Source organism: Chinchilla lanigera, unplaced genomic scaffold (assembly GCF_000276665.1).
Source record: "Chinchilla lanigera isolate Chin_1 unplaced genomic scaffold, ChiLan1.0 scaffold00078, whole genome shotgun sequence".
Lineage (NCBI taxonomy): Eukaryota > Metazoa > Chordata > Mammalia > Rodentia > Chinchillidae > Chinchilla > Chinchilla lanigera.
The window spans coordinates 5,064,530-5,081,179 of NW_004955479.1; the positions used below are offsets into that span (position 1 = coordinate 5,064,530).

The 16,650-nt window shown below is 38.3% G+C and overlaps 1 protein-coding gene across 2 annotated transcripts; it reads right to left on the reverse strand.

The window, feature by feature from the left end:
- Nucleotides 1-1,418: 1,418 nt before the first annotated feature.
- Ndufa5 (NADH dehydrogenase (ubiquinone) 1 alpha subcomplex, 5) lies at nt 1,419-15,686 on the reverse strand. Of its 2 annotated transcripts, XM_005402326.2 has the most exons (5): nt 15,574-15,670; nt 15,261-15,305; nt 11,366-11,482; nt 6,334-6,399; nt 1,419-2,595 (listed from the first exon to the last, which is right to left on the reverse strand). In XM_005402326.2, exons 1-5 carry the CDS (start codon nt 15,592-15,594, stop codon nt 2,494-2,496), a joined length of 351 nt encoding a protein of 116 aa, XP_005402383.1. In that variant the 5' UTR covers nt 15,595-15,670; the 3' UTR covers nt 1,419-2,493. The 2 variants fall into 2 exon arrangements, with proteins under 2 accessions (XP_005402383.1, XP_013358749.1); XM_013503295.1 differs by lacking the exon at nt 11,366-11,482 and having other exon boundaries at nt 15,574-15,686.
- Between the last annotated feature and the right edge of the window lie 964 nt (nt 15,687-16,650).

Here is a 16,650-nt window from a genome sequence, read left to right on the forward strand (position 1 = left end):
CAAATAGAAAAAAAAATTTGATGGAGCAAAAGCCATCAAGTATATGGTGGATTAATTAATGCTCAATTTGAGTGGGGACACCCAACTGAACTAAACACACAGTTCCGGGCATGAAGACTCACCTGAGTATTGCTGTCATAATGCATAAAAGGAGAGAGGAGGGGGAGACTGCATGCTGCTCATTTCCCAGGAACTTTGTTGTGGCTGTTTTTTTCTGATATGAACTTGACTGTTTCCATCAGCAAATGAGCTCAGGTCTTCACTGCCGCTGGGGATGGCTGCTGTTCTTTGGGCGGTGGGGGTGCAGGGAGGGCTGTGGTCTTCACCTTCTTGAGTGTCCCTCCAGTGCAGATCCCTCAGCCTGCTGGCACAGATCCTTCACCCTGCAGGTGCAGACTTTGTAACTTCCACCACTGGCCCTTGGGCCTTTCTGGTGCAGAGCCTAGAGGCAGAGCTGCATGAGACACTGCCATGAACTCTAGGACTCCAGCTTGATGGAGGAAAATTGCTGTGGGCTCTAGGCCTTTGGCTAGACTCGTGGCACACTGCTGTGAGATTCAGGCCCTTGGCTGGATTCTTTGGGTCTCTAGCGCAAAGAGATTACGGTTCTGCATCTGAGTTTTTGGGCCAATATTATAAGGTAATCCTATAAATTTGTGTCCTGTATTAAACCTATTTCCTTGCAAACTCTGACTACAAGGTAGAAGGTTATATGGGCAGTTAATAAATGCCAAACAATAATGAACCAAGTTACAATGGCTTTTAAAAAGTATCTCCCTTATAATTTATAACCAATACTAAGCTCTCTGCAAAAAATGAAATCCAATTTACTACTTCTGTTCATATTTGTTTGTAACTGTTTAATGGGAAAAGTCAAAGCAGCAAGATATAGCACGGGCTGGAGTGAGCATCCCAAGTACAATAGTAAAGAATAACATACGAGTTAGCAACAAGAGCTCTAGAGCCAGACTGTCTAGTCTCAAAATTCAGCTCCACATCTTACCAGCTATCTAACTTTGGATGTGCTACTAAACCAATCTCTTTGCCTCAGTTTCCCCAGCTTCTCATGTTACACAACTGCAAGGCAGAATTCAGTCTGGATTCTGGTTTCCTTATCAGAACAATGGAGGTAATTTGCAGTACCTCACTCTTCGGCTTGTGGAACAGATCTAATAAGCAACAATAGTTAAGTACTTAATAACAATACCTAGCATTCATATTTAAGTCCCACAAAACACTATGTTTTACATTTTAACCATTATTCTACTATTTGTTGTATTATTCTAGAACCATCAATTCTAACACAAACACCAATAAGGTCTTCTTTTGGCAATAAAGCCATAGTAATATTGTTAGTGAAACAGAAAAGCTCCTCAAAAATCATGGAGAAATGACACTGAAAGTATGAGAAAGGCACAGCAAGCCAATTTTGTTTTTTATGTACTCAAAGAACCTGGACAAATTCACTGGTTAGAAAATTGGCTTGAAAGCATCCATGCACACATGCTTTAGGATCATATATTTTGACCTTAATAAACACACTAAAGTAAATGTCAGAACTGAAAAAGTCATACATCATAAATTCTACTTGTTTTAAAAAGCAGGAATAAGCCACCCGAGAGCCCAACAACTTGCCTCAACATCATGACTGAATTCACAATGGGGTTAGAATCACAGGAATGAGAACCTCAGGCTTCTGATCCCCCAACACATCTCCCACTTCCCATCCAAAATGAGCTCTCCTGCAATCTGACTGCTAAGAAGCAAACCCATCTATCTAATAGCTACTTTGTACTTACATTATACCTCGATGAGTTGAGAAACATACTAGGTAAAATAAAGAATATAATTTTCTTCTGACTACCTGTCATAAGATACAGCAAAATACATACACACATACATGCACACACAGTAAATAGAATAAGTAATCCCAGCTTGCACTAAAATAAAATGATATTTACAGTGGAGTTGATAGTCAGTATATAATTATATATTTAAATTTTACTTTATATATCAGATTACAGCCAATGAGTTTATAATTTAAAATTTTAATACAAACTATTTCTGCTATTTTTCTCACAATTGAATATATTCTTACTACCGCACCTTAAGTAATGACCAGTAAGTTTAGACAAAAGTATCCTTTCTCTTTTTTTAGGATAAAGAAATAACGTGCTGAAGATATTACTGAAGATACTTCATCTTTTGATTATAGCCTCTAGTGATGATCTGTGGGAATTTCCTAATTAACTTCCAAACCTTCCCACAACCTTTTTGTTCCAAGAGATACTGTCTGCACAATAAACTGAGTGAATACGGTGCAACCCAAAAACTGATCCACAAGACCCCATTACCATAATCACTAAGTTTAACAAGACTCCTAAATATACAGTGTCTTTTTTCTTAATAAGAAATAACAGAAACATTTTTAATATAACAGAACATTTAATTACATCAGTTTCCCATCAACCCATTCAAGATGGTGAGTGACAATTATATTGGCCATTTCCACTGGTTGGCGGGAGGCTCTTCCACTAACGGCTCCCACGGTTTCCACTGCATCATTTTCCTCGCCAGTCTTAGTTCATTTTCAGCCTGTTAATAAAATTTTTTCAAAGATTGACTGTTCAAAGGCCTTTTATTGAAATTTAACTATTAGAACTTCTACTTTTATATTAATACTTCATCAAATATTAAACATTACATTAATTTTGTTACCTTAATTTTCTCAGGTACACTATCATGACTAAGAGTATCTTTTGACTTCTTCTATTTGAGTGAGATTTGCTATAATTTCTAAAGTTTAGCTGGTGAGTTTTCAATCTTAATTGTGTTTCACAAGAACTTTCCGGATCACAAGTATGTCTTTTCATCTGTATCAGTGGCTTTCAAACTTTATTCCAAAATGGCTCATGGCAAAAAATACAGTAATCCCTCTTTATCCATGGAGATCCATTCCAATACCACCAGTGGATGACTACTGAAACCATAAATAATACTGAACCCTATATAATGCTTTTTATATGTACACACAACTAGGATAAAGTTTAGTTTATAAATTAGGCATATGCTAAGACCCGGACTTACAAACATTTGAGTTGCTAATCTTCACTGATACTAAGAGACCTCGCATTATGAACACTCACAGATGGGAACAAATCCTGGAAGTACCTCACGTGACTGCCAGATGCTGTTACAGTTGTGCTGCTGTGTGCTTACTGTATAGTAGTAAGTGCTTGCTGTGTGCAGTAATGTAAAGCAGTATAGTGCTTGAACCAAGCCTAGGACCTCTGGAAGCAAGAGGGAAAAGTAGTGGTGATGTGGAGAAGACTACTAGGAAACTCAAAGTGGTATTTTGTGTATATTTTTGTCAAAGGTGTATAAAACTCACTGTGAGACTTACTAACAAACCCAGCGTTCTCCCAGAACGGAACTCATGTGTAAGTCAAGTACTTACTGTAGCAGGAAACTGGCAGCACAACAACTAATAATAAAACAATTGCTGTATTAAATAAGATTCACTTGAACACAAGCCTTATGACATGACAGCTGATCTGATAACAGAGACAGTTACTAAGTAACTAATGGGTGGCTACTGTATAAAGGGTGGACCCAGGGAAAAAGCAATAATTTACATCCCTGGCAGAATGGAGTGGAATGGTGTGAGGTTGCATCAAACTCTCTGAACAGCATGCAATTTTAAACTTTTTTATTTCTAGAATTTTTCACTTAATACTTTCAGACCAGGTTTGACCACAGGTAATTGATATCACAGAAAGATAAACCTTAAATACGAGGGAACTACTATACCTTTTACTACGGGATCCACAATAAACACACGTAACTAAAATAAAACTAAAACATCATTACATCTATTGTGGTATTTTCTATTGTATCTTCTTTAAAAAATGTTAATCACAATCCACTTATTTCATGACCCATAATCATTTGAGACTTAAACTTAAAAGTTTAGAAAACAGTGATCTACAGAACGCAAGGGAACACACAGGTGCACAGTAAATATTTATTGACTTAACTAATTCCTTTTTCTACATTATTCTATATTTTTATTTAACCTGACACATAAAAACCATACATATGTTTGTACCATGTTTCAATAGAGATATCTGACCTGTAATGTTAAATAAAGGTAAGCCTATCCCCTCAAACATTTATTATTTCTTTATAGTAAAAACATACAAAATCCCATTTATTAGCTTTTGTTTTTCAATAAAAAGTATGTTATCGTTATCTATAGTCACCCTACTATGCAACAAAACACAGTAACTTTTTTTTTCCCCCTTTTAAGACAGGGTCTCACTATGTAGTTCAGGCTGGCCTTGAACTCATGGCAACCTGCCTGCCTCAGCCTCCTCACACCTGAGATTACAAGTGTGTACCACCACACCTAGCCAAAACACAACTTAATTGTCCTTTCTAACTATAAAAGTAGAACCCACTGACCAATCTTTCCACATCCCTCTGATCCTATTCTCTAATATTCATAAGAATGTAAACTAGTACACAACCTAATTAGAAGCAATATAGAAATTTCTTTTAAAAATTAAAAATAGAAGTATCACATGATCCAGCAGTTCCACTACTGTACATATATCCAATGGAACTGAAACTACTACGGTGAGAGACCCCAGCATTCCATTTTCTTTTTGAGTCCAGCTCTTCTAGATAGCTCAGGCTGGCCTCGAAACTTGTGACCCTTGAGATTCAGCCTCCTTTTTTTTCTCTTGTATAAGTAATGAGAAGGACAAGAAAAAGATTTAAAATGGAAAAGATATTCTAAGTATAGTAATGATAATTTGTCCATAATATTCATAATCATGCTTATATTTTAATTTTTTTAAGAGAAAAAACAATAAAAACAATGATACAGAATTTTAAAACATGACAATAGGAGATTAACAATGGTTAATATATCGGGAACTGTTATCTTCAAAGTAGTTGCTCATATTACAAGATATGGGCATGAAAACTTAACCAAACAGTGTAAGCACAACCTGTTTTTTTTTGTCTTTTTGAGACAGGGTCCCCCTATGCAGTTCAGGCTTGTCTTGAGCTCACTTTGTAGCCCAACTTGGTCTCAAACTCCCAACAATCCTCCTGCCTCAGCCTCCTGAGTGCTGGGATTACAGGTGTGCGCCACAAGGTCTGGCCAAACCATTCTTTTTAATGAACTAATAGAAATTAGTAATATAATTATCAGAGCTATCTTGTATATCTATATCTAATTTCTTTTCCCTTCCTTCTTTTCTCCTTTCCCCCATCCTAGTTGTTCTTTCCTTTTGAGCACTTTCTTTCTCTTTCACAGTATCTCTTGTATGTTTTGAATCTTATTTACTCCTTCAGTTTCTTACATTAGGGAGACAAGACAATGTTTACACATGAGAGTTTGACCTACTTCACTTGTGAGTATGCTCTCAACTTGCATCCATTTACCTATAGAAGCCTCAAGTTTATCTTCTTTATAGCTGAGAGTAGTACTCCACTGTATAAAAATACATCTTTTTTATCCATTCCTAGGTAGATGGGCATTTGGGCTGTTTCCAAGATTTAGCAATTACAAGCTATGTTGCTATAAACATGAGTTTATGCTTATATTTTAGATTCATATCATTTTTCAGGATTAGTGAAAGGATACTATAAAATGAAGCTCCATAAAATATGTACTACTAAAAATTGTTTTAAATTTATCAAATAATCCACCCCACCCTCCCATTTTGTACAGGGACTTCCTATCACTAAGCTACATCATCATCCATATTTTACTTTTTATTTTCAGACAGAGTCCTACTAAGTTGCCCAGACTTTGTGAGACTCAACTTGGAATATTCTGCCTCAGCCTCCCCAAATCCTGGGATTTTAGGCTTGAGCCAAATTTCAAGTAAATAATTGTATATAAAAGAAGGTAACATTACTAAAATAATAGAAACAATGTGCTACTAATCTAATTTAAGGCTACTAAGAACTTGCTGATTAAATAGAAAGACAGCATCAAACTCCAATCTTATTTTGAAAAAGCCTCATGAGGGGCTGGGGATTTAGCTCAGTGGCAAAAGCGCCTGCCTGGCAAGCGCAAGGTCGTGAGTTCGGTTCCCGGTACCGGAGAAAAACCAAAAACAAAACAAAACAAAAAAAGAAAAAGCCTCATGAAATTCAAGTTATAATCAATGACAATTTGCCATTCACATGTCTTATATTTGATCAGTCAACGGTAAGTAAATTTAGGTTTCATTTCTCCCTGGAATATCAGTTTTGTCTCTCTATATAAAATGAACATTTGAAATCAAACAACGAAATGTTGAATTTTTCTTTTACCTGAAGAATCACCTCCTCTAGTTGGCCAAGCTGAAGTCGGTCCTCTAATTTGTTAACATCTGGTTCCTGTATTTTCAAAGAAAAAAATTAAAAACAGGAGCACAATATCTGTCTTAATATTTGATATTTTAAAAACATATATAATATGCACTTCTAACATAATTTTTCGAGCACGACTGAAGTTTTCACCAAATATTTGGTGAAAAGCCATTTCATCTCTCTGCTGTTTTACTATTTTTCTGTCTGAATATTGAATGTACTGCATATTTATTGACTTACTTATCAAAAGACACAATACCCACATATATACACATATGTAAAGAATCTGTCACTATTAGGGTGATTTTTATGTTCTATTACTAGAATAAAAAGAAAAAAACAACAATTTTTTGCTTTTTGATTATAGGAATCAGCATGTTTCTGCCTCACAGAATCTGCTAAACAGTCCAAGACAGCGAGGGCAAACCCTTTAGAGGTTTCAGTGACACAAATGGCTCACTGTAGCATCAGCATCATGGTTTGCCAGCACTGGCCCAGGACATCTACATGGTTTATTCCTTCATTGTCTTCCAAATCTTTGCAAAATTATCACCTTCTTAATGAGGACTACTCATAATTTATACTCTAGTAGGCTGAACAGTGTCCCACAAAATATGTAATTATTAATCCCTGGGGCCTGTGAATGCTATGTCATATGGCAAAGACTTTGTGGGTGTGATTAAAGACCTTGAGATGACAAGATTTTTCCTTGGATTGGTCTTGTAGACAATCGTAAGTGTTCTTATAAAAGATGACTGAGGAAAATTACACAGAAAAAGAAAAAAGTAATCAACCACGTAGGTGATGCAACCACAAGTTAAGGAATGCCAAAAATCACAGAAGTTGGAAGAGACAAGAATCAAATTCTAACCCAGAGACACAGAGAAACACAGCCTTCACAACTTGACTGGGCCCCTGATAGCAATTTCTGACTTGGCCTGAACAAGTAAAAGAAAATTTGTATTATTTTAAGTCATAAAGTTTATGGGTGTTATTATACAGCAGCTATAAGAAACTAATACACATTATAGTATCTTTCATCCCTATCATGACACAAATCATTATCCCTTGCTTTATTCTCCTTCACTAAACCTGTTATCTTCTAACAAGTGTAACACTGTGCCAGGGCAACATTATGCACTTAATACTTACTTTTTAGACTTATTTATTTTTTGCCTCCCATCATTAACATGCCATTTCCATAAGGCCAGGAATTTTACCTGTTTTGCTCACTGCCATGTGGGCACAAGCCTCCATGCCTAGAACTATATATGGCATTTAAGTCATTCTGTAACTGTTTCTTGGTTTAATAAATGAATAAATTTTAAAATAAATGGAAAAGGAAGAAAAGAAAACAGATGAGCATGTTTCAGAAAGACAATTTAGGACAAAATTAATTTAGCTACAAAGCCTAAAGTAAAACCCAAACACATGGACATTGTTATAAGATGGGTAAAATAAAGCAAGGAAATTTCACCAATATTTTCAACTCAGGAAAGACTTGTATTCAGAAAATTCATAATTTCTTTTACTGAGAATGAAGCAATAGTGTCATTTTTGTTTACCAGCCACATAATGACACAGCTTAATAATGTACTAAATGTTTACTACATCTATAAGGTCAAGTTAAACTGTTTACACATACTAATTCATCCTAACAGTATGTGTTCAAGATAGGTATTACTATACCCAAGTTACAGATGAAGAAATTGAGACAAAGAAAAAGAGCAATATGCTAACTTATTCAGCAAATATTAGAGCTGAGATGAAAATCCTGCACAGGATACAAACCAATTATTTTTTTACAATATGTTATTACTATTTTCCCAGTAATAATATGAAAACATAAATTTACTTGCATTTTTACTTTATGCTTAGTAAATATGAAGATGCCTTATAATCATAACTACATTCACTGAAGCTTGTATACTGGGTTAGAAGAAATCACTGATAATTTTATCAAAAATAGGAAATCAGAGATACAACTATTATGAAGTGTTTCTGTTTGTTACAGTGGATTTGTACTTATTTAGTCTTTTCAGGGACTTGATGTACCCAGAACTATCCTAGACTTTTGGATATGAATCCAGTCTCATTCACAAATCACTTATGACTAAAAGAAGAGGCACAAATAAAGTACAGTGTGACAGACAAAACTATGCAGGAGGTTAAGAAAAAGCTTCACTGAGAAAGTAAGGACTTGAGCACTAAGTAAGAACTGTGGGTTAATCCATCTGTGCTGCTATAACAAAATACCCAAGACCGGGTAATTTATGCAGAAAATTTATTTTCTCATAGTTCTGGAAACAGGGAAGTCCAAGATTAAGGCACTGGTAAATCTGGTTGTCTGGTGAGGATTGCATCCCCAAGAGGGGAAGAACACTACTGTATCAGGACATAGTGGCAACAGAGGGGCAAGAGAGAACTAATAATCCTTGTTTATTTATAAGAGTTTTAAGCTCATTCAAGACAGAAACCCTCATGGCCCAGTGACTCTCAATACTACCACACTGGCCACTAAGGCTTAACACCCGAATTTGGAAGAGGATATATTCAAACTATAGCAAACTGTCAGGCAGATAAGATGATACGGCCATTCCAGGAAGAGAGAAAGTACAAACACAATAATAAAACTCCACAAAATCTACAAAATTGCCAGCAGCTTGACACTACTGAAGTATAGGGTACAACGGGAAATGACAGAATAGAGCGGCAAAGATAACTATGAGCCAGACCTTGGTGACTTTACATCACGTCATTCTAAAAACTTTATCCTGTTACAATCCCGGTTCCTAAACATGGTTGGCTCTACAGCAAAATCATACAGATAAAGGTCATACAACAAGCTCCACACAAGTCTTTAAGTCACCCTCTGAGAAATACTAAAGGAAAAATTAGTAAGATTTTAAGAAGGAAAGAAAGATTTACTTATTAAACAAACCACTGTTACGGCACTGTGAGACATATAATTACGATAAAACTACAAATAGATCAGTTAGTTAGAAGGCAACTGAAATAGCAAAGAAAAGGATTTAGGAGCTTAAGTGTAGACATTTAACAGTGAACTATTCTTTGTTTACCTTGGTTATGACACAATACCAAGAAATAGGATAGTAAGTACAAATATAAACATAGTTTTTTCTTCTAAGATGGGAATAAGCTACATACATCTTGAGGCTATTGAAGATGATGATAAAATGGGAAAGGTTAAAAAAAGAGCACACAGAATAAATGATTAAAAGGCTACAAAGTTATTGGGAAGGAAAACAGAAAAAAGTCAGAGGTGAACAGATTCACCTCATGAAAAGAAAAGGGGAAACATTCTGAGATGACAAAAATGTGTTGTTTCCTCAAGCAAGACAGGAAAATGAAAGAAATGTGAACTACTTCTTTACAGACTTTAATCTCTAATTTACTTCCAGAATTATCATAATAAATGTTCCAAATCAAACTGCACTGTTCTGCTGTATACCTAAGGAGAATGTAATTCTCTAATTACATAAAGTCTAGAAATTCTAATGTGAAAATTTAACAATAGTGCAATATAGTTTGGTATGAAAAAAATCAGCAGTAGTCTACCCTATTCCTGTTTAGCGTGTTTGATGCAAAGTCTCTAAAATGCTTGTATTAGTTTGCTTGGCTACAACAGCAAAATACCACAGACTGGATTCCTTAAAGAAATTTATTTTCCTACAGGTCTAGAGACCGAAGTCTATGATCAGAGTGACAAGTGAGCTGGTTTCTGGTGAGGGCTCTTCCTTTAGACTGCAGACAGCTGTGCTGCTGTATGCTCATATGGCCTTTCCATACCATGTGCTCATGAAGAAAAAGAGTGAGCATGAGCTATCTCACATCTCCTTTTACATGAATCCTACAGGATCAGTGCCCACCCCCTATGACTTCATTAACCTTAATTATTTCCTTACAGGTGCCATCTTTATTTTGTTTTGTTTTTTTTTTTTTGGGTTTTTCTCCGGTACCGGGAACCGAACTCACGGCCTTGCACTTGCCAGGCAGGTGCTTTTGCCGCTGAGCTAAGTCCCCAGCCCCCAGGTGCCATCTTTAAATAAAGCCATATTGTGTTACGGCTTCAATATATGAATTTCTGGGGGAAACAAATATTTAGTCTCAACATAGTGCCTGATATAATTTTTAGTCATTAAGTGAAATTAATTTGGTCTTCTTTATGAAGAAAGCACTCTTTAAAAGAATTTTTGAAATAGTTTTATTTAAAAACAACAGAGAAATCCAAAATATAAACAAAGAACAGAACAAAAGACAAACAGAAAGCAGGAAGTAGATTTTTCTCAAACGGGACAGGGATCAAGAAATGGAGGCAGTGAGGAGGGAGCAGGGAAAAGGGGTGAAAAAAGAATTAAACTGCATTATGTACATGTGCCAGCTCCCCACACGGAATGTAATCATTATATACTGCAAATATGTACTAATAAAAAATAAAAACAAAATCAAACAATTCTGTGTTATTTTGATTCTTTTCTACTCTGTGATTAGACAAAAAGAGATCAAGATTGATGTATCAGCTGTGGGTGGTAGCGCAAGTCTGGGGGTGGGCCCTGGCCACTGAGGAGAACCATAACATCAAGCCCAGCCTGGGCTACATGATGAGACCCATTATCTGAAAACCAAATCAAAAACTAAAACAAACAAACAAAACCCCAAAAACCAGTTTGATGTATCTACAGATAACAAGCAAAAGATAATAAAAAACTACACAGGAAGGAGAGGTAAAAGGTACAGGTATAATGTTACCCTGGGCAAGAATTAGTAATACAGTATTTAATAGTGCTTTGTCTACATAAAGCACTCAGGAAACAGGAGTTTGTTAATGAAAGGGATAAAAGATGGAAGAAAGCACTGAAGTAAGACAGTGTATAAAATATGCAAAAGTAAGCAACTAAAGGTTTTTTTGTTATTGTTGTTAAATGTTACACTGGATACATAAATCCAAGGAACACCAAACTGATTTACTTACTGCTTTCACTGTCGCCAGCCTCTCATTTGTAATTTGTTCTGTGTATTTTCTATATGCAGCATTTTTAGGGATTTGTTCAAGAACATCAAGAATCTTTGTGTACAATATTCTTAGCCTCTGAAAAAACAAATTGTACAAATTTCTATAGGTTAAAATATCACCATAGACAAAAAAATAAAAAATAAAAAATAAAAAATCACACGATTTTTAAAAACACTTAACTCTTCTCTCCTGCAATTTCTTCATGTCTATACCTTTCTCCTATACATCTTAGAAAAAATCTGAATATATGTGAAAACTCTTTTTGCAGGTTGTATGTAAAACAAAAGTTATATAGGTCAAAGGTATAATAACAAGCAAAAATAAAACTTGCTAATAATGACCTTTCTCAGAAATCAAACCATTTAGTAAACCAGCATTTCTCAAATCATGGTACTAGACTATAAATTCATTAAATTCTTTTTTATATATTTTAATTTTTCTTGCTTGAAATTCTGTAACTTTTTAAAGTACATGTAAACTTTAGATTGTCAGTATGGTAAAATTTAACTGAAGTTATAGAATTCAATGCTTTTGCTGTGATTATAATTGTATTTTCCCATATGAATAAAAGCTTTGAGGCTCAACAAAAAAAGAAGCAAGAGAACTGAGAATGATAATTTTAAAAGTACTAACCAACAGACTTAACTTGTCATCTGACCCTTCTACTTCTGCAGTGAGTACACTGGGGTATACCTGTCAGAGCCTGTGCTGTCTACCTCATATGCTGTTTCTGTTATTTATGTTCCATAACAAACACAGCCACTGCTATTACCACCTATGTTCACTACAGTGGGTATGCAAAAGCACAAAGAAGGACAAGACAGATACTTCTAACTCCCTAAAACCTACTAGAAACACTGTCACAGTCTTTTCTAAATATTTTTAGGAAGAACTTTAACAAATAAACACAGGATTTACGATTTAAATTTGACAAGTGTGTATCGTACTATCTTCCTAATCTATACAATGCATCCACTTTTTTTTAGCAAGTAACAGTGCAAAAGTTTTAAACCAATTGGGACTTTCACTCTTGACTTCTATTCTTCATTCTTACTTACTCCAATTTATATATACAATGCATGTTAGTTTTTAATGTAGCATTTTAACAAAGTTTTAATCTGATTTAAAATTTGGTTTTAAATTTTTATTTTCATCTTTTCTGATAAAAATATATCTGTTCCCAAAGAATACAGATGAGAACCAGGAATGATTAACATAGTGAAAGAAAGATGTTGTGAATAGGATGGACATCTACTTTGTCATTCGAACTATTAGTCTTCATGCCAAACACACGTGAGAAGCAGAATAGTGCACACATACCTGGTCCTTCTACATCTATTTCAATAATTAAAAGTGGGGGCTGGGGATTTAGCTCAGCGGCACAGCAACTGCCTGGCAAGCGTAAGGTCGTGAGTTTGATTCCCAGTACCGGATTAAAAAAAAAAAAAAAATTAAAAGTGTATGAACACTTTTCCTAAAAAATATTCCTCTTCTTTTCAACAAGAATGTATTCCTCAGTTTTGCCATGTGTGTACACTATGTGCTGTCTGGCTAAAAAGGTACATTGGGCATGGATACCACTCCCAGTATGCTTAAGGTATTGTTGGTTAAGAAACAGAAAAGGAAAATAGTAAACCTCAAAATCTGAAAATAACTGTGTATGTGTAGCGGGTAAGGAAAGACAGAGCAGGAAGGTATCACTTAGCAAGTGTGCTAACTAGACTCTGACTGCCTAGATCGACACTGCTTCCTCTGTTGGATGCACTGGGCAAATTATTCCCAGCTGGATGTCTTCATCCTTCATCTGTAAAATGTGGACAATGTTTGTTTCCAGTGCTTTATCACTTGGAATAGGCCCTGGTATATATTAAGTCTTAATAAATATTAGCATTATTATTCTACAAAGAAAGAAGAAATCATTTCAACAGATATCAGAGAAAGGTTCATAGAAAAGGCAGCAGAGACAGATGTAGAGCAGCAGTAGTGGTGAACCTACGGCATGTGTGCCACAGCAGGCTATTTATTATCACTGAAAGTTCCAAAAGGTTCGCCATCACTGATCTAGAGGACATGGAAACAAAGATGTTGGAAAAAGCAATTTCCACACAAAAAGTTACATTCAAACATGGCTTAAATGTGTGGTTCAAATTTCTACTGAACAGTGCTTAGCTAGAGAATAGGATACTCAAGAAAATGCTTAGGAAATATAGCTGAAGAAACAGTGAAGATTGTAAGTAATTTTTTTCACCTGCCTGGCAAGTGCGAGGTCCTGAGTTTGATTTTCGGTACCCAAGTGAAAAAAAATTGTGATTTTTCATTCCAAGTTAAGGCATTTGGGCTTTACTATGTGTACAATCAAAAGATTTAGAAAAAACTGTATGATTTCATCAGTACTTTTGAAAAACTAAACTGACAGTAATGAGTTAAAAGGAATGAAGGTGAAATAAGGTAAAAAATCAATGAAGTTGTTGCAGTTCTCTAAACAGGAGGCTACACGGTGGTAGGAATAGAAAAGAGTCTGACTGGAAAGCTGTTACGGAAAATAATCAAAAGAACTTAACAACAATAAATATGAAGGTAAATAGATACAAGAAGTATAAACTATGGGGTTCAAATTCCTAGTCTGGGGCACAGAAAGATTCTAAAAAACTCAAAAAAACACAGTCCACAGAGGAAGAAACAAGTTTAGAAAGGGAAAATCACGAGTTTAGTTCTAAACAATAGAGTCCCAAGTCATTATGAACTAATGACTGGAAGGTATGCAATATTATTTACTGACCACATGCTTTAGGATAGAGTTTTAGTGAACAAAATAATAAAAAAAAATCCTTGCTTCATGAAACTCACACTCTTGTACATACAGACAACACGGGAAATCAGTAGAATGTAGTCTGATCTGGAAAGCCATATAAAGGACTTGGCTTTTATTTAGCGTGAAATGGAAAGCCACCGCAGGGTTTTAAGGAAAGGAGTGGCATGACCTGACTAACACTGCAGCTGACTGACTTATTATCTGGCTGAAAAAAGCACTCACAAGCGGAAGAGGTGTTAGGAAGCTACTTCAATTATCCACAGCAATGAGGGCAGGATCCAAGTGGGCGACAGAAACAATATGGGGAGGTACAGTCGAAATCGGGATACACAGTACTTGGAAGGCATTTCCAGGATTTTCTTCAGTAGCGGATGCGCGGTGTGGCAGAGAGAAAGGGATCAAGCTACCCGTGCGGCACTGAAGCGGAGACATCCGCTAAGCAACGAGGCACACACTCCTCGTAAAGGGCGAGGACACAGACCTCGGAGTCCTCAGCGCGCACGTGCTACCGAAAATCATTAGGCTGGCCAACTCACCCAGGGTGCGGGGCTAAATAAAGATTTTTAAATGAGAATATAAAGAACCAGGAAAGGAGAAGCAAGGATTAGGGGTGAAAGCAGAAGACTGCGGGCTCCTGACGCCCACGCCTGGGCGGCTGGCAGCAACCGCGTCAAAGGTACTGTCCATCAACTAAGCCGCGCGCGCCGCCCGCTCCCCGGTGACCTTGGAAGGGTCAGCTCCAGCCGCGCCTCGCTGCGCACGCCGAGGGGTCGTGAGAGACACCGCAGGCGGCGCGCACTGAGAACCTGCCTGTAACCGCAGACACGATTCGCTCGTGGAAGGGCCCGAGGGGTGTGGCTGCGGCGCTCTGTGCGACGGCAGCTCGGCGGACGCGGAGCTGCACCTCGCGAGTCCCGCGGGGGGTGGGGGGCAGGAAGGACCGCGCCGGACTCCCCCACGCGCCCGCCCAGGACCGGGCCCACCCGCACGCTCGCGCCGCACACCGCGCCCTCGGGGTCCCGGCCGGCCGGGGGCACCTACCTCGTGCGGGGTCTCGCACACCGCCAGTCCCACCAGGCCAGTGGTCTGTCAGAAAACAAAGCACGACGCGAACAGCGTTTAGCACGGCGCCCCGGAAAGCACGCCCGCCCCCCGGCTGAGCGCCCCTGCGCGCCGCTCTCCCCGCCTTCCCGCCGCCGCGAGCGGGCGCCCGCCCGAGCCCCCCAGAGCGGCCCTGCGCGAGTTCCAAACGCTGCGCTCAGCCCGCATCGGTCAAGGCCACCACCCGCGGAGGGGCCGTGGGGCCGACTCCCTCTACGGTCTAAACTTCAGCAGTGACCTCCGGCCGGCTCACCTTCTTCAGCACACCCGCCATGACGGCGACCGAGCTCGGCGCTCCGGGATCTCACTCAGACCCGCTCAATCGACTGTCGAAGCCGACGCTCCGTCGCCCTGGAGACGGCTTGGCTCCACCCCCTCAGGATCGCCGGAAGGACCGAAGGCTCAGTTCCGCCTGTCCCAAAAGGGGAGAATCGACGCCTGCGCAATGAGTTCGCACGGGTCTAAGGGAGGGTTGGAGACAGCTGGGAGGGAGGTTTGTGTGGACCGAGTTTTGTGTTTCTAAGCCCATCGCTGCCATCAAAGACGACTTGTCCAAAGGCCGAGGGACATTCTACCGACTGCCAGAAGCTTCGACATAGTTGTTCTGTAGGAACGTGTATTCTGCCTAACCTTTGAAGACATACAGAATAGACAGAAACAGTCTCTTCACAGATCCCTGATTTGGAAATAGTGTACACAGAAATGTTGAGGAGCACGTACATACACACAAACATTTAATGCAAATATATTACCTGAGGTTGAATTATACATGATCAACAAGGATCAGCTCAGGCTGCCGAAACAAAATACCATAGACTGGGTGGCTTAAACAATAAAAACATTTCTCACACTTCCCGAGGCGAGGAATTCCAGATCAAGCCCTCAGAGGTAGATTTTCGAGCCCTTTCCTCTTGGCATGTAAGTGGCTGAAAGCCACTGGGATATATGTGGCACCAATAGGCTTACAGCCAGGATGGAATAAAAAGGAAAAGAAGGCAGTTTTCCCTTTGCTTCTTTGGGGACGCTCTGGGCTTCACCATCACCTTTGGATGGTGGCATCTAGTTTCTTCAGTTCCAGCACAGACTCCAGCCTACAACACAGACCCTGCAGGTTTCTAGCGCGGACTCACATCAGACTCTGCAGTGAGCTCCAGGTCTTCACCTTTCAGGCATTTGACTGGATCCTCCAACTCTTCAGGCCACAGACAGTCATTTTGCACTTCTCCACCCCACAAGTGGCCATTGTAAGCCTATTTTGTAAATCCATATATTATATTTATTACTTTTGTGAACCCTAACAGATGCGCTATCTCTAACCCTACCTTATTGG